Source organism: Leucoraja erinacea, chromosome 26 (assembly GCF_028641065.1).
Source record: "Leucoraja erinacea ecotype New England chromosome 26, Leri_hhj_1, whole genome shotgun sequence".
In the NCBI taxonomy this organism is placed as follows: Eukaryota; Metazoa; Chordata; class Chondrichthyes; order Rajiformes; family Rajidae; genus Leucoraja; species Leucoraja erinaceus.
This window is the reverse complement of record NC_073402.1, coordinates 10,088,431-10,109,458: the sequence shown is the minus strand read 5'-3', so window position 1 is coordinate 10,109,458 and position 21,028 is coordinate 10,088,431. Positions and strand designations below refer to the sequence as shown.

Here is a 21,028-nt window from a genome sequence, read left to right as displayed (position 1 = left end):
CCCCACCACAGGTAGATCATGGCCTTCCCGGTGCCCAGGGTGAGCGAACGACATGGACAAATGGACCTCTGGTGAGTTGATGCCCACCTCTGTCAGGCAGCGATGTCGGCGCTTGCTACAGTTCCAACGTTCAGCCCCAGATGACCACTCATTCTCTCCATCCATCTTGTACAGGGCCCGCCCGGACCACCCGGACCACCTGGACCCCCTGGAGTTCCTGGGCCGCCAGGAGCAGTTGGAGGAATCGGGCGCCAGGTAAAGGCAGCAAGATGGGGGAGCAGGAGTGGTGATAGAACACGTGACAATAGACCAAACTAGACACAGCCGTCAGCAGGCGGCCCCTCAGCCTGACGGTTTCACCCCTGAACTGACACACACCACACTAACATCGATACACTCCTCCCTAACTGATATTCTTCTCACTGTAACATTGATACACCCCTCCCTAATACAGATACACCCCCAACTGTAACACTAATGCACCCCTCCCTAACACTGATACACCCCTCATTAACACTGATACACCCCTCACTGTCACAGTTATAAACCCCACACCCTGCGGGCTGCTGAAAATCTTGATGTCCTTTGAGGCTGATCCCACTAAGACCCACTAGCCACCCATCAGTAACCCCTCTCCTGTAATCCCACCCCTGCCCCTTGCCTTAGCTCCATCAGGAAGGACGAGGAAGGGCTCTGTGTGATAGTCAGAGACCTCTGCCCCTGCCTATTGTTCCCACCTGCCCGATACCCACAGCCTCGGGGACGACATGCCCTCCCACTTGAGGTCCTGAGCTGTGACCCCAGCTGCTGCGGTGGTCTGGCGTGGGACGGGAGATATTTACCCCTCGGTTGTAACCTCGAGTACAATGGAACAGATTTGATCCTAACTCTGACTAATGGGCCTGTAAATTCACAAGCAAAAGGAGCGGAATTAGCCCATTCAGCCCATCAAGTCCAATCTGCCATTTAATCATGGACGATATACTTTTCCCTTTCAACCCCATTCTCCTGTCTTCGCCCCATAATCCCTGACACCCTTACTAATCAAGAACCTGTCAATCTGCGCCTTAGAAATACCCAATGACATGGCTTCCTCAGCCGTCATTGGGTATTTTTAAGGTGCGGATTGATAGCTTTGGGATTAGTAAATGTGTCAGGGTTACAGTTGATGGCAGAGTCTTTATGGGCAGTCACAGGAGTGACTCTGCTACTGGGCAGCATGGGCACAATGGGCCAAATGGCTTCCTTCCATTCCGTAACTGTCAGTTATATGTCGCCACAAGCTGCTGAAAAGGTGTTGGGGTCAGGCAGCATCTTTGGGGAACATAGATAGGTGACATTTCTGGCCGGGACACTTCTTCAGACATGAAGTGTATCCATCGCTGAAATCCACCTCGTGCTGCTGGGGTCCCTGCTACAGATGTCCACCCACACCGTACCCCCCGACAACGGTCAGCTCTGACACACCCCTCCCAGTGGAACAGTCCCCACATCCCGGAGCCACACTCCCCACCCTCTGCCCACACTCCCCACCCTCCCACTGTCACACTGCCCACACTCCCCACCCTCCCAGTGCCGTTCACCCAGCAGAACAGTCCCACCCTCCCGGTCCCCGCTGCACCCACTGCCACCAGGACTGTGGTGCAGCTTCTGTCTAACTCTCTGTTTGTCTTTCCAGGGCATTCCAGGGAATGATGGTTTGCCAGGTGTGCCTGGACTCCCGGGAGAGGTGGTATGTACGTTAGTATTCTGGGATTGTTCGGGCCATGGGGGGAACAAGGAGGCTGTTTTATGATGTTTAGTGAAGTTTAGTTCGGAGACTGTCATCTCAACAAACAGGCAGGGTTGCTCCAATCCATCTGCTCTTGTTTCCAGCCAGTCACTGACTTGGTTTGGTTTAGAGATGCAGCAAGGGACCAGGCCCTTCGGCCCACCGAGTCCATGCCAACCATCGATCACCCATTCACATAAGTTTTATGTCATCCCACTTCTCATCCACTCCCGACACACGAGGAGCAATTTACGGAGGCCGGATAAGCTACAATCCTGCACGTCTTTGGGATGTGGGTGGAAACTGGAGCACCCGGAGTGAGAACATGCAAGCTCCACGTAGACAGCACCCGAGGTTAGGATCGGTCTTTGGCGCTGTGAGGGAGTAGCTCCCCCCGCTGTGCTGCTCTCTCACTGTCTTCAAATGATGTTTGAAGGATGAATTTTATGCTGAGCATCTGCACAGGATGAATATCTGTAATACTTTGACAACTTACACAAACAGGAAAGTCTGGATCTCTGTACAGATTAGTGCTGATTTACTTGTTTACTGCTGGGAACAGCCCAGAGATTTACATTTCACTCGTCCTCTTCTCTCCGTATCTGACTCCCTTTTTTCTCTTTTCACCTCTAGTCTTTGTAACTTACTCCACCCATCTGCCAATCAAACTATCCCACCACCACCTCATCTGTATCCACCTATCAATTGCCATGTTTTGTCCTGCCTCACGTCTCCTCCAGCCCCCATCCCCCCCTCCCTCCGCACCCCACAGTTAGTGTGAAGAAGGGTCGCGACCCATAACTTGGTCTTGTCCATTCCCACCACAGATGCTGCCTGACCCACTGAGTTCTTCCAGCACTTGGTGTTTTGCTCCAAGAGGTGTGCCTCCTGGTAAGGTTATGTGCTGCAGTCTTTGGGATTCGTCACCACTGAGCCCGGCGGATGGCTCTTCAGGTTATAGTTCAGGGCTGAACAGAAGTGACTACGTTAACAGGGTTGACAGCGCCAGAGACCCAGATTTGATCCTGACTACGGGTGCTGCATGTACGTAGTTTTTAACGTTCTCCCTGTGATTGCGTGGGTTTTCTCCGGATGCTCCGGTTTTCTCCCATATTTCAAAGACATGCAGATTTGTAGGTTAATTGACTATGGTAAATGTGTAAATTGTCCCTAGTGTGTTGGATGGTGCTATCATGCGGGGTTTTGCTGTTCGCCACAACTCGGTGGGCCGAAGGGCCTGTTTCCGCGCTGTACCTTTAAAATCCGAAGTATAGTTTAAAGACTAAACAGCTGCTCCTTGTGTTTCAGCCTCCACTGTCACTGTTTGCTGGGAGGAACAACTCTTTCTTCAAGGTAAAATCACACTCCTGAGCAAGACTTGCAAGATATTGAACCATAAAAGATTATTAAGGGTTTGGACACGCTAGAGGCAGGAAACATGTTCCCGATGAGGGGGGACTCCAGAACCAGGGGCCACAGTTTAAGAATAAGGGGTAAACCATTTAGAACGTAGATGAGGAAACACTTCTTCACACAGAGAACTGTGAGTCTGTAGAATTATCTGCCTCAGAGGGCTGTGGAGGCCAGTTCTCTGGATACTTTCAAGAGAGAGCTAGATAGGGCTCTTAAAGATAGCGGAGTCAGCGGATATGGGGAGAAGGCAGGAACGGGGTACTGATTTGGGATGATCAGCCATGATCACGTTGAATGGCTCGAAGGGCCGAATGGCCTACTCCTGCACCTATGGTTTATTGTCTATTGAAACTTATTCACGGAATGGGAACTGGATATAAGCTGGGGAGGTTCGCTCTCGGTGCTGGTGTGGGGTGGGTGGGATCACTCTCTGAAGAGCCGGCTCAACAACATAAGTCCTGGTCTGTCAGGAACTTTTGAGAGTGCAGCACAGGAACAGGTCATTTGGCCCATATGTCCATGCTGAACATGATGCCGTTAATCTACACTTACCTGCCTGTAGGATCCATATCCATCCACCCCCCCACCCTCCACATAGCCCAAGCCTGTGTAAAAGCTTCTGAAACCACTATCGTACATGCCTCCACCACCATCACTGGCAACACATTCCAGGCACCCACCACCCTCTGTGTCAAAATACTTACCCTGCACATCTCCTTTACATTTCCCGCTCTTGCCTTCAAGCTCAGCCCTCTGGTCCTTGACATTTCCACCCTTGGAAAAAGATTCCGACTGTTTGCCTTTGCTATGCCTCCCATAATTTGATATACTTGTATCAGTATCAGGTCCCCACAACCTCTGACGTTCCAACTTTGTCCAATCTCTCCTTATAACTAATACTCCCTAATCCACAGAGCTCTGGTGAAACTTTTCTACACTCTTGACCCATTCATCACCTGTCCTTATGCCTCCTGCCTCAACTCCATCCAGCTTACAACCCAGTGGTATGAATTTTGATTTCTCTATCTTCAGGCAACCCCTGCATTTCCTCTCTCCCCTCCCCCACCTTCGTCAACCTACTAGTCCCACTTTTCATAGAAATATAGAAACATAGAAAATAGGTGCATGAGTATGCCATTCGGCCCTACGAGCCAGCACCGCCATTCAATATGATCATGGCTGATCATCCAGAATCAGTACCCCGTTCCTGCTTTCTCCCCATATCCCTTGATTCCGTTAGCCCCAAGAGCATTATCTAACTCTCTTGAATACATCTAGTGAATTGGCACCCACTATGGCAGAGAATTCCACAAATTTACAGCTCTGGGTGAAAAAGTTTGTCCTCATCCTAGTCCTAATGTCATTTCATCTCCCTGTATATCTTCGTTGTCACCTCGTCTGCAGCCAACAGTGGGCCATTATGGTTCCACCCTTCCTTGGTCATCTATTGTCGGCCCTGATTTGTTCTGGTCTTTTCCTACCTTCAGTTCCCCCCCCCCCCCCCTCCCCACTACTTTCAATCTGAAGAAGGCTTCTGATCTAAAACGCCACCTCACCTTTTTCCCCAGAGATGCTGTCTGACCCGCTGAGTTACCCCAGCATATTGTGTCCATCCATTAAACCTCTTTTGCACTCTCCAGAAATCCTCCACCTCCACCCAGTGGAATGATTTTACTCCTGAATGTGAGACCTGGAGATCGTGGATGGTGTGCTGACCTGGGTAGCTGACAGCACCATAGAGTCGAGGGGAGATGCTGAGTGTGTTGCGAGTGGCAGGACTGCCTCCTGTTTCTCGGGCAGTGTAGCTTGGCTCCAGCGCTGGGTCTTGGGCAAGCAGTCGGGCGTGGGTTGAATGGAGCTCATGGGTTGCACGGGTTCTTAAGCCTTGTGTGTTCTCTCAGCAGGCCTTCTGTGGTAACTGCACCAATGGTTTGCCGGGAGCGCAGGCCTATACTGGGGCCAAGGTGGAGCACACGTCACACGGCACTCCCGGGGCATCTGCCATCGACCACTGTGAGAAGGTGAGTGTAGTTGCCTCTGTCCACGGTCCTCCCATGGGGCAGGGTCCACCTTCCTGTAGCCCCACTGCCCTTCACTACGAGCACTGCTTCAGCCCAGGGACGATACCTTCTACCTCCTCTGCAGTCACCATTGGGACATTCACTGTCTCCCGAGAGGGGACTTTCTCCATTTCCTCCATCCACAAGCACTGCTGGGATCTTCCCCATGTCCTGAGAATGGACCTACTGTGTCTTCACCCTCTGCAGTCACCACTGGAACCATCCCCATACCCTGAGAGGGGACCTTCCCCATATCATCTGTCCCAAAGTCACTGCTGAGATCTCCTGCAAGGAGTCTGTCTGATATCTACCAGCAGCGACACACTCATTGTGGACGAAGGACTTGGAGCAAGGGAGATTCCTGGAGATACAAGGAAGCTTGCACAAAACACAGCGTGCTGGATTAGCTTAGTGGGTCAGGCAGCATCTGCAGGGGGAGTGGACCTGTTTTGGGTCAGTGATGGGGGGGGGGGGGGGGAATCTGAAAGAGAGGTGGGAGTGGGACAAAGCCTGGCAAGTGATGGGGTGGATACAGGTGAGGAGGATTTGATTGGTGGATGGGTGGATAAAGTTGGTGAGAAGGTTCGACAGCAGGTGTGGCCATTGATGCTCCTGATGTGGTTGCTATGTTTTGTTCCTCCACAGTGTAAGCAGAATCAGCGCGAACTTCCCCGTACAGAGGAGGAGAGGGTATGTACCAAGATTTGCCGTTAACTGCTGCAGAATGTAGTCCTTGCTCCCCCATGGTGAAGCTGATGTGCTGGTTCTGTGCTGGAACACATTGCTGTATGATGCCCCCACTCACACGATGCCTTGTGCCCAGAGAACAGCGAGCATGTGGAGCCTGGTGCTGCACGGCATGGTTCAGGCAAACTGTACTCGTGCACTGAAGTGTGGCACTCTGATCTCTGTCCATGGAGAGATACCTCTGGCCATGGGGAGATATCTCTGGCCATGGAGAGATACAAGGGATGTGGGGATGGCAGGAGAATGGGGTTGAGGGAAAGAAATATCAGCCATGATTGAACGATGGCGTGGACTCAATGTAGCAATGTTACAAAATTTTGAGATTTAAAAAATCAAGTCTGCAATTTATCCCATCAGATAAAGCATAACAATAAGTTTAATTTGACACCAAATTCACTTTCATATCTCAAGTATTAAAAAAGTTATGACCATTTTCATACTCGGAAATTAGCATCTTGTTCCCTATTGATTTTCAATGGACATTAAAAAAAAGCTGTGATCTTGGATAGTCAAACGCCCATTTCTTAAGGAAAGATTAACATTTTTAAATAGCCTAAGTGTCCAAAGATTATTCACAAATAATTCACAATATAACATGATTTTTATATCTAATTTACATTAATTTATAGGCCAAATGGAAGGAATTTAGTGTTCAATTGCTGTAAATAAATGCCCATTTAAATCGGCTTTCTAGTGGGTTCATGTGAACGCGCTGGTTTAGAACGTTGACATAGCGCTGGATTAGTGCCTTCAAATGCCGAGAAAAATACTGCGGGATATAAAAAGCCCAAAATGAACTATTCGTTATAGATAACTTGATATTCAGGGTTATATATATGCCCCATTTAATGTAAAAATAAGGTACATACCTTTAATTGTTTGCTTTATAAAACCCTGGGGCTGCGAGAGGTTGCGAAATCAGAGAGTAATTTTAAAACTATTATAACTATATTATCGAGGCCTATAAAACTAATAATACCTTTTGCGACCGGGTCTTGCAGCGATTTTTCGTTAATGATTTACTAGGCTGAACATGTGCGATTAGTACAGCCTAGTAAAAATCGCGTTTTAAACCCGCCCCCTCCAAACAGCGCCAAAATCGCCGACATGGCTGAGGGCAGATTCCCAATGACGATTCAGGTAGGTTTTGTAACATATCTACTCAATGGGCCGAATCATGGTCAGCATGGATGAGTAGGGCTGAAGGGCCTGTTTCTGTGCTATACCCTATGAAGTAGATGATTAGCCCTGCCAGGAATAGCCTGGAGCAGTGAGGTCCAGGCGTGTACTAATCACTTCTTCCTCTGCCTTTTCCAGCCAAACGACAGACACTATGGATACCCAGGAACTCCGGGGATGCCTGGGATGCCGGGTGAAGCTGGATTGAAGGGAGAGCAGGTAAGAGATGGTGGGAGGTGGGCTTGTGGGAGGGCTGTCGAGGGGAACCACACGGAGGAAGGAAAGGTCGGGGAGAGATCGGCCTTTGTGCTCGATGCCCCGTCAGTGCTTTTCCATGCTATTCCGCAATATATGACAGAAACAAGCCGTTCGGCCCAACCAGTCTATGCCCCACTCCAGTCTCCTTTATTTCTAGGATGGGTCAGCTTAACCCCCTTCACTCTCCACATCTTGTCTCTCTGTGATTCACTTTGAGCTCCCTCAGTTGGGAGCATGTTCCAAGGTCTGAAGAAGGGTCTTGACCCAAAACGTCATCCATTCCAACTCTCCAGAGATGCTGCCTGTCCCGTTGAGTTACTCCAGATTTTTGTGTCTATCTTCAGTTTAAACCAGCATCTGCAGTTCCTTCTTACCGACATTCTCGGATCCCTGTGATTCCACAAGTTCTTCCAAATTCTACAGAATTGTCACAGACGGCTGTTGAGGCCAAGTCAACGTTTTAAAGTGGAGATTGACAGATTCCTGATTAGGAAGAGTGTTGGGAGTTAAGGGGCGAAGGCAGGAGAATCGGATTGAGAGGGAAAGGTAGATCAGCCATGATTGAATGGCGGTGTTGACTTGATGGGCCGAATGGGCTAATTCTGCTCCTATAAGGAGATGAAAACTTGCATTTCTGGGCGGAGTTGATGTTGGGATCTCTCCAGGTAAGGATTGTGATCACTGTTTGATCTCCACATCAGTAAACCTACCATGTGGATCAGCATAGGACCTGTCCAGCACCTGCCTGTTCGTGACCTGTATTTCCATCTTTCCCCAGGGCCCTCCGGGACCTCGTGGATACTCTGGATCACAGGGACAAGCGGTAAGCCTCACGTTGACCAGCTAACCCGAGCGGGAGCCGTCTGAGAACTGACCATACCGGGCCAAACCCCCAGCGACACGTTCTCCAGCCAGCCAGTCAGTAGCTGCAGTGTGCAGGACCAGAACTCTCAGCCCCCCATCGCACCCCCACCCCTCCTCACCCCCCCCTGACCATCACAACTGTGCTGTAACATTTATCAGGGCTCTGTGAAGTGAGTTGGGGGAAGCTGCTTCCACTGCACACTGAAAACAAAAGAATCCTACCTATATTAATGGATCTCAGCAACAGGGAGAGGTTGGGCAGAGTCATATTGTTTGGATTGTCAGAGCTGAGAGGGAAGAGTTGACAGATATAAAATTATGGGAGGCATAGATATGGTAGACAGAGAACCTTTTTCCCAGGGTGCAAATGTTAAAGACTAGAAAGCATGGCTCGAAGCTGAGTGGGGCAAAGTTTGAATGAGATGTGCTGGGCAAGTATTTTTACACAGAGCGGTGGGTGCCAGGAATGCACTGCCAGGGTTGGTGGTGGAGGCAGATAGCATGGTGGCGCTTTTTAATCAATGGTCAAACAGTAATACTTCATTTGTCACATGTACCGAGGTACAGTGAAATTAATTTTTGTATACAGTTCAGTACAAGATTAGTTTAACCTGGCATCATGTTCGGCATGGATATTGTGGCTGTGTGGTAGGTGTGGATAAAGTAATTAATTGGTGTAATTAACTGCACATTAAGTCAAGAGGAGTTTTTACACGTATAGGGGGTGTGAGTTCAATTGAGATCTTGCTTGCAGCAGCATCACAGGCACGGTGAGGCGGTGAGAGAGAATGTTCCCTAGAGCTCACCTTGGGGGGGTACCTTGTGAGGTCATGAAACATCTACCCCCCCCCCCCCCCCCCGGCCGAGGGTTTCCACAGCTGAGGGGGATGGGGCAAGCCTTGCCCTGGCGGGTCCTTCACCTGTTGCCCTCCCTCCACCCCACATCCACAGCTTCCAGGGCACCCTCCCTCTTGGCCGTCTCCCCTTGAAGGCTTTGGGTGTTGCCCCCTCCCCTGAGGCCTGTCTCTCCCCTCCTCAACCCTTGACACAGTGCACAGTGTGATGGTGATTGCATTCCCAGGAATGTTGTCCCTGTACCTGACTCAATCAATCAATCAATCAATCAGTTTTATTCATCACATTGCACATAAAGTGCAATGATAAAGAACACACAATACACAATAAACATTTAACACAAACATCCACCACAGCATTCATCACTGTGGTGGAAGGCACAGAAATTGGCCAGTCCTCCTTCATTTTCCCCCGTGGTCAGGACCTCAACCCTCCGCAGCCATCGCTGCGGGCGTCCAGATGATAAAGGACAAAGTAAAAGTCAAGGTAAGTCCAGGATCGGCTCTTCCCCACCAGAGACCGCAGCTCTGGGTGTAAACACGAGCTCTGCGTTTAGAGCATTTTTATCCAATTTAATGTTTTCTTAATTCGTACGAGATCCAACCGAGCAGAAACTTGAACATTACAGAACCTGGAACGTCAAGCAAGCCTTTGGGGTCAAAGGGTTCGATTAGTTTAGATCACCCGTTCACACAAATTCTTTCCCACCCACTCCCTACACACTCGGGGCAGTTTACAGAGGCCAATTAACCTACAAACCCGGACGTCTTTGGGATGTGGGAGGAAACGTGGAGTACCCGGAGGAAACTCACACGGTCAGAGGGAGAAGGTGCAAACTCCACACAGACAGCACCCATCAATGGATTGGATGCTCACAGCTCTTCGGGCTGTTGTTGCTCTCCCCGCTCCCAGCACTGAAACGGAAACTACCGGATACACTCGCTCAGTAGTCCACAAGGTGCCTGAGGACAGAGAAGCAGAGATGTTGTTTCAGGTCACGGTGCCGTCCCCTCCACTGGTTCTCACTCCCCCAGGTGGTGCGGTGGTGCCGAGAGCTGCCGGTACTGCCAGCGGCTGGCTCACAGTTGCAGTCTCGGTCGCTGTCTGACGGTCACTGACTGGTTGCTCTGTCTGCAGGGACCCCCCGGATTCCCTGGTGCTCCCGGGACCCCTGGAACAGCTGTGAGTATTCAGGGCAGAGGCCCCCTTCACTTCATGCTTGCATCAGGGGAGGGTGGAGGAGTTGAGGGGGGGGAACAGGACGTCGGGGGGGGGGGGGGGGGGAGGTGAGGAGGAACAGAGGAGGTTGGGGGGGGGGGTGGAGGGGTTGAGGGGGAACAGGAGGTCTTGGGGGGGGGGGGGTGAGGGGGAACAACAGAGGGAGGGAGGGGGAGGGAGGGAGGGGTGAGGGTCAACAGGAGGTCTGGGGAGGGGGATCAGGAGGTCTGATGCATGTAGGGATGGGGGGTGGAACAGAAGTTGTGGAGAGGGTGAGGTGGAACAGGAGGTCCAAGGTGTGGGTAAGTGAGAGGGGGTTGTGTCGGTGGGGGGAGGATGGGGTGGGGCAAATGGTACGGGGCGGGCTGGGGAGGGGGGGGGAGTAAATGAGGGGGTGGATTATTATTGCCACGTGTACTGAGATACAGTGACAAACTTTGTACGATCCAGTCAAATCATACTATGCATGAGTACAATCAAGCTGTACACAAGTACAGAAGGGAATACAAAGGGAAAAATACCAGAATGTAGTGTTACACTTAGAGATAGGCTGGGAGGTTGGGAGAGGATGTGGGGAGGAGCGGTGGTGTATGTGGTTGGGAGATGTTTCCGGGGAGGATGGTGTGCAGTTAGGTGGAGAACCTGTGGGTGGCGGTGTACACTGGGCTGCAACCTGCTGGGGATAGATTAATGCAGAGACTTTGGTGACTCCACACTGTGACCCAGGGTCAGGGACCGTGGTAGAGCAGTGTGGGAGGGGGGGGCAGAGTGGGTGAGTGTGATCAAAAACGCTCCTTTAAACCATGTCTTCTTCAACAGGGACTTCCTGGAGACCGGGGACTGAACGGCGAGCCCGGGCCGAAGGGAGAGAAGGTGAGGCCACTAACTCCACACTTCTGGAGTGTGAGGGAGCGTGGGGAGTAGGGGGGAGGAGAGTGAAGGGTGGGGGGTGAGGGGGTTTGGCAAGGGGTGGGGTGTTAGCGGTGGGGGGGGGGTGGGGAGGTGTTAGTGGGGGGGGGTGGGGTGTGAGGGGTAGGGGGGGTTGGGGAGTGAGGTATGGGGGGGGTGGGGAGGGGGGGGGGGTGGGGAGTGAGGCCATGTTAACAATGCCGCGTTGTTTCTCCCTAGGGGCCGTCTGGATTGTCGGGATACCCAGGAGGAGCAGGGATTCCCGGTCTCCCGGTAGGTGTGATCTCCACACCCACTCCTCGCGTGGGTACGGGCACAGTCACATGTTCAATCCCCAGCCTCGGTCGCCTGTAGGGAACAACCTTTAGTTACCCGCGTGTCAGTGGCCGAGGGACAGTCGGTCAGCGGGTAGTCATCCCGGGAGCTTGCGGCTTGGACCAGCAATAGGGTGGCCATCAGCTTTCTCCACAGACTGGAGTAGGACCAGATAGAGGGAGTATTCCTTTTCCACCAGTGTCTCTCAATGCTACCCAGTGCTGCCTTGGCTACCCAGCTGGTGGATGTGATGGGTGAAGCCTGGGCGAGCTGTGGTGAACAATCTCCACACCAGAGTAAAAGAGGGTGTCTGGGGTTACAGATTCCAATCCTGTTCCGTCTTCACTAAGGAAGACATAAATAATTTGCCGGAAATAGCAGGGGACCGCGGGTCAAAGGAGTTGGAGGAATTGAGTGAAATCCAGGCTAGCCGGGAAGTGGTGTTGTGTAAATTGAATGGATTAAAGGCCGATAAATCCCCAGGGCCAGATAGGCTGCATCCCAGAGTACTTAAGGAAGTAGCTCCAGAAATAGTGGATGCATTAGTAATAATCTTTCAAAACTCTTTAGATTCTGGAGTAGTTCCTGAAGATTGGCGGGTAGCAAACGTAACCCCACTTTTTAAGAAGGGAGGGAGAGAGAAAATGGGGAATTACAGACCAGTTAGTCTAACATCGGTAGTGGGGAAACTGCTAGAGTCAGTTATTAAAGATGGGATAGCAGCACATTTGGAAAGTGGTGAAATCATTGGACAGTCAGCATGGATTTACGAAAGGTAAATCATGTCTGACGAATCTTATAGAATTTTTCGAGGATGTAACGTAGCGTGGATAGGGGAGAACCAGTGGATGTGGTGTATCTGGACTTCCAGAAGGCTTTCGACAAGGTCCCACATAAGAGATTAGTATACAAACTTAAAGCACAAGGCATTGGGGGTTCAGTATTGATGTGGATAGAGAACTGGCTGGCAAACAGGAAGCAAAGAGTAGGCGTAAACGGGTCCTTTTCACAATGGCAGGCAGTGACTAGTGGGGTACCGCAAGGCTCAGTGCTGGGACCCCAGCTATTTACAATATATATTAATGATCTGGATGAGGGAATTGAAGGCAATATCTCCAAGTTTGCGGATGACACTAAGCTGGGGGGCAGTGTTAGCTGTGAGGAGGATGCTAGGAGACTGCAAGGTGACTTGGATAGGCTGGGTGAGTGGGCAAATGTTTGGCAGATGCAGTATAATGTGGATAAATGTGAGGTTATCCATTTTGGTGGCAAAAAACGGGACAGCAGACTATTATCTAAATGGTGGCCGATTGGGAAAGGGGAAGATGCAGCGAGACCTGGGTGTCATGGTGCACCAGTCATTGAAGGTAGGCATGCAGGTGCAGCAGGCAGTAAAGAAAGCGAATGGTATGTTAGCTTTCATTGCAAAAGGATTTGAGTATAGGAGCAGGGAGGTTCTACTGCAGTTGTACAGGGTCTTGGTGAGACTACACCTGGAGTATTGCGTACAGTTTTGGTCTCCAAATCTGAGGAAGGACATTATTGCCATAGAGGGAGTGCAGAGAAGGTTCACCAGACTGATTCCTGGGATGTCAGGACTGTCTTATGAAGAAAGACTGGATAGACTTGGTTTATACTCTCTAGAATTTAGGAGATTGAGAGGGGATCTTATAGAAACTTACAAAATTCTTAAGGGGTTGGACAGGCTAGATGCAGGAAGATTGTTCCCGATGTTAAGGAAGTCCAGGACAAGGGGTCACAGCTTAAGGATAAGGGGGAAATCCTTTAAAACCGAGATGAGAAGAACTTTTTTTCACACAGAGTGGTGAATCTCTGGAACTCTCTGCCACAGAGGGTAGTTGAGGCCAGTTCATTGGCTATATTTAAGAGGGAGTTAGATGTGGCCCTTGTGGCTAAGGGGATCAGAGGGTATGGAGAGAAGGCAGGTACGGGATACTGAGTTGGATGATCAGCCATGATCATATTGAATGGCGGTGCAGGCTCGAAGGGCCGAATGGCCTACTCCTGCACCTAATTTCTATGTTTCTATGTTTCTATGGTCCTGGAGAGTGTTCAGCCACTTGAGAGTGGAGGAGCTTCACTCCCCCCACACGACTGGGCAGCGTTCCATCACCGTGTGCCTCGTGGGGAGTGGGGAAGCCTGGAAATGGAGAGGCAGGAAGTGCTACATCTGCCCGACTTACCAGCGTGTCCGGTGTAGTGCAGTCTCCCACCTGCCCACCACCACCACCACAAACACCACCACCACACCACTTTATGACCAGAGGTCACAGCCTCAGAATTAAAGGATGTTCCTTTAGGAAGGAGATGAGGAGGAATTTCATTAGCCCGAGATTGGCGAATTTGTGAAATTCATTACCACTGAAGGCTGTGGAGGTCGACAATAGATATTTTTAAAGCAGAGATAGTCAGATTCTTGATTAGTGCGGGTGTCAGTGGTTATGTGGATTAGGGTGGAGAATGGGATTAAGAGGGAAAGATAGATCAGCCAAGATTGAATGTAGAGTGGACTTGATGGGCTGAATGACCTAATTCTGCTCCTATCACTAATGAACTTATGAACATCCAATATCAGCTTGCCATTGGCTCATGGCCCTCTGGAGCTGGGCTGGGTGGGGTGTTGTGATGGGAGGGTTGGAGACCGGGGTGAATGTGGTCCTAGAGTCACTCAAAGCCGTACCAGGCATTGAACACCAGAAATTGGAGGAACAACACCTCATATTCCGCTTAGGGAGGCTGCATCCTGCAGGCATGAACATTGAATTTTCCCAATTCTGTGAGCCCTTGCTGTCTCCTCCCCTTCCTCAGCCCCCAGGCTGTCTCCTCCCATCCCTCAGCCCTCGGGCTCCTCCTCCTCCTTTTTCATTTCTTCTCCCCGCCACCCCCCATCAGTCTGAAGAAGGGTTTCGGCCCGAAACGTTGCCTATTTCCTTCGCCCCATAGATGCTGCTGCACCCGCTGAGTTTCTCCAGCATTTTTGTGTACCTTCGATTTTCCAGCATCTGCAGTTCCTTCTTAAACACAGGCATTGATCAGAGTTGCTGTAGAGTGGATGGTCCATGCGGCTAACCCTTCTCCACACTACATACACTCCCCAGGGCCCATGTGTGGCAGGTCAGGCTCTAACTTGTCCAAACTCTCTTTCAGGGGCTGAAAGGCGAGCGTGGGCCCGTGGGCCCTGGAGGAGAGACGGGCGTATCGGTAAGGACTCCACACACTACCCACTGACTAACTCCACACCTCACACCCATGCTGTTTTAAGACTGTCTTATCCTGTCACACTTCCTCTCACGCTCTTCATCCATTTCCTCATCGTCAAGGGTCCAGGAAGGCCATGCCACCCCTCTGAAATTATAAAGAAACTCTCGGCACTTTTTGCGCGATGGCATCAAGTGTTGGTGACAGCCTAATGACTAGTGCAACTGAGAGAGAACCCCAGGCAATACTTGCCACCCGCCAACCTTCAAGTAGCTGCCAGAGCCACAGTCAACTCCATACTTAGCAGCAGCTTAGGCTGCCTGTCATAGGCATCACAATATGGAACAAGACTATTTGACCCACTGAGTCCACACCAACCACCCATCTACACCAATCCTATGTTCATCTACCCCCCCCCCCTCCCCTCTTATCTGTATCCACCTATCATTTGCCAGGCTTTGCCCCATCCCCACATTTCTTCTTTTCCAGCTTTCTTTCCCCTACTACAATGTCTGAAGAAGGATCCTGACCCAAAACGTTGTCTGTCCATTCCCTCCACAGGTGCTGCCTGCCCTGCTGAGTTTCTCCTGCACTTTGTATTTTAACTCAAGATTCCAGCATCTGCATTTCCTTGTGTCTACATTAATCTAAGTTGTCAACGTCGCCCAAGTCACGACCCCATCCAAAATGGTGGCAATCAGAGCAACACCAGAGTAATTGACCCCCCCACCCTCACACTTACCCCAGGTTGGGGCTCTCATTGTATGCCCCTGATCTGACGCCAGCCCATTGCTCCCTCTCATGGGTGAGTCAACATCAATAAAGTCTCAGCCAGAACCAAAGATGGACACAAAATGCTTGAGTAATCCAGTGGTCAGGGAGCATCAGGGAGATTCTGCCTGACCCGCTAAGTAACTCCAGCATTGTGTGCCTATCTTTGGTGTGAACCAGCATCTGCAGTTTATTTTTATTACACTCAGTCAGAACCTGCCTGTTTGCCCCTGCACGGTCATTCCTGCTGCCCAGATATCTCCTGTCACCATGGGCAGCTCCCCCTGTGATGGACACATTTCCACTTTGCCTCTGGCTTCTTCTGTTCCGACTGTGCCCCCATTGGTCACTCATAGATTGTCCTCTCTCCCACAGGGTGTTCCTGGTATTCCCGGAGCCCAGGGCCCGAGCGGCTCCGCGGTGAGTACTCGGCGCTCAACTGGAATACACTGATTGTTGGAGATTAGAAACCAACACTAGTCAGGCTGTTGGGCGCTGGTCAGCCGGGTGCAGGCTGGGTGAATGTGGAGTCCACGAGATATTGTAATTAACAAATGGCAATTGGAAAATAAATTAAAAGGTTGAAAGGGTAACAGGACATATGTTAATCTGCCAAGGGGGGTGGATTGAGCTGTGCTTCTTGCCCTGTGTCAGTCAGAGATGCATGATTTACAACTGTTGTAAGACCATTCTGAAGAAGAGGAAATTCTTAAGTGTGTCAACGGTAAACCACACATCAAGGGGGCATACTGTATATAAAGAGCACATGAATCTTTGTTTGGGAAACAATCTGCTGGATTTGACGCTCTTATAGTCATGTTAGCCTTACCCGATCATTGCGGCGTGTTTCAAAGTTTTCGTTAACATAAGGAAGAGAGGTTTGGGATTGTGCTTTGCCAGGAAGTGAGGGCTGCGAAGGGGGCTGTGGGGCATCAAGTGTGGACGGCAACAGGGCAATAATCTTCAGGTTGTCAAGTGGCTGGGAAACCTGGCGCAGTCCACTGAAGACTGCAATGAGGATTGATATCAACAGATGTCTTCTGTGCTGCCTCTTTTGAGGGGAATTTCCTGCTTGAACAGACTGTTGATGATGACACAAAATGGGCCACTCAGGGGAGAACCTGAGATCCACATCAAGGAGAGAAGATGGAACATTAAACCATTAAAGCAACGTAAGAATATTCAGGGATCTTGAAGCCCATAGTTTCCTGAAATTGGTAACACATGTAGATAGAGTAGTAAAGAAAGCAATTGTATGCGTGACATGACAGCATTGGTCAGGGCATTGGGTAGAAGTCATGATGCAGCTCTATAGGATGTTGGTTAGGCTGCCTTTGGAGTATTGCGTGCAGTTCTGCTCGCCCCCATTCTAGGATGGATGTGCAGGCTTTGGGCAGGGTGCAGAAGAGGGTTTGCCAGGATGCTGCATAGATTAGAAAGCATTAGCTATAAAGAGGGATTAGGTGAATTTGGATTGTTTTCTCTGGAGCGCCGGAGGATGAGGGGAAACATGATGTATAAAATCACAAAACGTATAGGTAGGGTACACAGTCAGAACCTATGTCAAATAGTAGAGGGCATAACTTTAAGGTGAGAGTGGCAAAGTTTAATGGGGAGATGTGTTGGGCAGGTTGTTTGCACAGAGGGTGGTGGGTGCTTGGAAAGTGCTGCCAGGGGTGGTGTTAGAGGTAGATGCGACAGTGGTGATTATGAGGGGAAGGGGATGTTTTGCCGTGCTTGCCTGCCTCATTGGGGGAGGGTCACGGCCACCCTCAGGCCCCAACGCTGCCCCCAGCGTGAGCTCAGTCGTGCCATTGCCTCAGTTACCTTGACCTGAACCTTACGCTTTTCTTGGCAGGGCTCCAAAGGTGACCTAGGACCACCCGGCCCTCGTGGGGAGAAGGGAGACCAGGTGCGTGTTGCTTCTGACTTTGATTTGTTATTGACGGGCACAAAAACGCAAAGTATGGCAGGAACTCGGCTGGTCAGGCAGCGTCTGTGGAGGGAATGGACAGGAGAAATTTTAGGTTATGCTAAATTATACTACAATTCTTCAGACCAATTGTAGTATGGGGAAGAAAGCTGGAAAAGAGAGGTGGGAGCGGGACAAAGTCTGGCAAGTGATAGGTAGATACAGATGAGGGGGAGTGGGGGGTGATTAGCAGATGAGTGAAGTAAGAGACAAAGGCCAGAGGTGGAAAGGGGACCAAAGGGTGTCAGATATGGAAAAGCAGAGTGACGTTTAGCCGGAGGGGGGATGTGGGTGAAAGTGTCAGGGGAAAGAGAGGGGTAAGAGGGGAGATAAGAGGGAAATTGGATGATCAGGGATGGGAAATGAGTGTACAAAGGAAGGGAAGGGTGAGGGATGGGGAGAGATGGTGAGAAAATGGGTGTGCACCGGGATGGAGGGCACAGGAAGCAGAGGGGGCAGACAGGGGATGAGATTGGAGAATTCACTAATAGCGTGCCATAACCTGAATACGTCTAATAACGGAGGGGATGTCTGGCATCTGGGCACTGCCTGGCATCTGGTATGGGGGCATTACTGATGCCAGGGGTCTGGGGCTGGGCCTGCGGGGCTTTACTGATGCCTGGGGTCTGATGCATGGTGGCATTACCAACGCCAATGATCTGGGGCAGGGGGCATTACTGATGCCAGATATCTGGGGCAGGGCCTGGCAACTGTACAGGGGCAAACACCAGTGGTCTAGATGTCTGGCATCCTGGCACTGCCTGGCACCTGGTATGGGGGCATTACTGGCACCAGGTGTCTGACACGGGGGGAATTACTGATGCCAGGAGTCTGGGGCAGGGGGCATTATTGATGCCAGGAGTCTGGGGCTGGCCCTGGCATCTGGTGGCACTGAAGATGGGGTTGAGGAGGTAAGACTTCCAGACCTAAAGCTGATGCAGTGATTTCTCTTGCAGGGATTTCAAGGACAGCCGGGATTTCCTGGACAGCAGGTAAATGAGACTACATTCTCTCCAAGTTCAGCAGGTCATCATTCTACAGGGATTTAAATTCTGGATTAAGCAGATAAATCTATGTCTCCAGAGGTCTCCAGCTCCAAGTGTGCTGCGGAAGTCTTGAACACTGTCAGTAAACTGCAGCTTTGTAATACCACAGATGATTGATTATAGAACATAGAGCAGGACAGCACAGGATCAGGCTCTTCGGCCCTTGATGCCTAGTTAATCTCCTCTGTCTGCAAGTGATCCATATCCCTCCATTCCCTACACACCCATGTGCTTATCTGAAAGCCTCTTAAACACCACTATCATTTCTGCCTCCACCACCAAACACTGGCAGCGTAAAAAAAACTTGGCCCGTACATCTTTAAACTTTCCCCCTCTCACTTTATAGTTCTTCCCTCTAGTATTTGACATTTCCACGCCGGGAAAAAGATTCTGGCCTTATCTATGCCTCTCATCATTTTATATACTTCTGTCAGGTCTCCCTCAGCTTCAGACGCACCAATGTGTTGTACAGATGTTCGGTGCTGACATGTACAGATGTTGAGTAATGTGTTGTACAGAACCAGATGTTTGGTTCTGGCATGTACAGAGAGATGTATCAAGGCACCGCTTGTGTCTCACCAAACTGCTCACTGTACAGATTGTAGTGGAGCTGTACCGATGTGTAGTTTACTGATGGGGACAATTGTACTGACGTGTAGTTTGGATAAAACATTATTAACAATTACCGACTCAGAATATATCCCCCATCTGTGGAATAAATGGGATGGGGGAATCATTTATATCCAGGCTGGTGCAGTTGGAAGAAATATTGTTATCTGGGTGGCCACTGATAAATGGGAGTTGTGGAGCAAGAGGCCAGTTCACTTTCAACGTATCTCTGATCTGATTAACTTGGGGACGAATGCAGGATGGGGACAAGTTTAGGGTGAGCACGGGAAGCTAGCACTGAACGCTAGGCCCAGGTGCACCTTTAAATGTTAAATATAACATCAGAAGCAAGGACAATGGTCTATGGTCACCGTGTTAACTGTTTGTGTTCACAGGGGCCAATCGGTTTTCCAGGGAAGTCCGGGTCCCCGGGACCTCCTGGAGCATCGGGTGAGAAGGTAAGCGTCCAGCTGGCAGTAACAAATGGTGATGTCCAGTAACAACTGGTGGTGTCCAGTAACAAATGGTGGGGTCCAGTAACACAAAGAGGTTGGGGTCCTCCAGGGGACGGAATGGGGGTCTTGAGAAGCCGGCCTGGTCGAGTGAACTCCTCTGTGTTCCGCAGGGCTCAGAGGGAAGGACAGGACTTGTCGGCCCAACAGGACCTCAAGGTCGAAGTGGACCTCCAGGAATACCGGTGAGCTGATCCTGCTTCCACCTCCTCCCGCTCCCTCCTCCTTCCTCCCTCCTTCTCCCTCCTCCTTCTCCCTCCTCCTCCTTCTCTCTCTCATCCATCCTCTTTCTTGGACGATCCTGGTGGGTGCAGAGGCATGGTTCACATCGTGGAACATTCAGCAGTACAGCACAGGAACAGGCCTTCGGCCCACAATGCCCATTCTGAACACAACACCAAGTTAAATTAATCTCCTCTACCTGCACGTGAACTCACAAAACATGGGGCATTATGTTTATTTCATATCAGGAAGAGTCAGGCTTTTTGCAATGCACCACCAAGCTGGATTGGGTAGAGTTCAATATTATGTTCTGCTTTGGTGGTCAAAGCAGCAAATGGTGGATTGCTGTAACATAAGGTGGTCTCCAGTAAGAGGTAAACTGTTGGGACTGAAGGCAGATAAATTCCCAGGGCCTGATGGACCGCATCCCAGAGTACACAAAGAAGTACACAAGCCATAGAAATCGTGGATGCACTGATGATCATTTTTCAATGTCTTCTCATCTCTGGATTAGTTCCTGTGGACTGGAGGGTAGCCATATTTTAAGAAAGGAGGGAGAGAGAAAACAGGGAATTATAGACCAGTTAGCCTTCCATCAGTAGTGGGGAAGATGTTTGAGTCGATTATTAAAGATGTTATAGCAGCACATTTAGAAAGCAGTGACAGGATCGGTCAATGTCAGCATGGATTTATGAAGGGGAAATCATGCTTGAGTAATGTTCTGGAAATTTTTGAGGATGTAACAAGTAGAATGGATAAGGGAGAGCCAGTGGATGTGGTGTTTCTGGACTTTCAAAAAGCCTTTGATAAAGTCCCACACAAGAGATTAGTGTGCAAAATTAGAGCACATGGTATTGGGGGTAGGGTATTGACATGGATAGAGAACTGGTTGGCAGACAGGAAGCAAAGAGTAGGAAATTACGGGTCCTTTTCAGAATGGCAGGCAGTGACTAGTGGGGTGCCGCAAGGCTCAGTGCTATGATCCCAGTTATTTACAATATATATAAATGATTTAGACGAGGGAATTAAATGTGACATCTCCAAGTTTGCGGATGACACAAAGCTGGGTGGCAGTGTGAGCTGCGATG

The 21,028-nt window shown here is 50.2% G+C and overlaps 1 protein-coding gene across 1 annotated transcript in view; it reads left to right on the top strand.

The window, feature by feature from the left end:
• Window positions 1–21,028, top strand: part of col16a1 (collagen, type XVI, alpha 1) — a 131,650-nt gene that overhangs the window by 87,430 nt on the left and 23,192 nt on the right. The window contains exons 36-52 of the mRNA XM_055656139.1: window positions 12–71; window positions 175–255; window positions 1,679–1,732; window positions 3,080–3,124; window positions 5,086–5,205; window positions 5,890–5,934; window positions 7,309–7,389; window positions 8,207–8,251; window positions 10,285–10,329; window positions 11,185–11,238; window positions 11,494–11,547; window positions 14,758–14,811; window positions 15,955–15,999; window positions 17,438–17,491; window positions 18,508–18,543; window positions 19,602–19,664; window positions 19,832–19,903. Coding sequence (XP_055512114.1) covers window positions 12–71; window positions 175–255; window positions 1,679–1,732; window positions 3,080–3,124; window positions 5,086–5,205; window positions 5,890–5,934; window positions 7,309–7,389; window positions 8,207–8,251; window positions 10,285–10,329; window positions 11,185–11,238; window positions 11,494–11,547; window positions 14,758–14,811; window positions 15,955–15,999; window positions 17,438–17,491; window positions 18,508–18,543; window positions 19,602–19,664; window positions 19,832–19,903 — 1,008 coding nt within the window. The remainder of the gene's footprint in view (window positions 1–11; window positions 72–174; window positions 256–1,678; window positions 1,733–3,079; window positions 3,125–5,085; window positions 5,206–5,889; window positions 5,935–7,308; window positions 7,390–8,206; window positions 8,252–10,284; window positions 10,330–11,184; window positions 11,239–11,493; window positions 11,548–14,757; window positions 14,812–15,954; window positions 16,000–17,437; window positions 17,492–18,507; window positions 18,544–19,601; window positions 19,665–19,831; window positions 19,904–21,028) is intronic.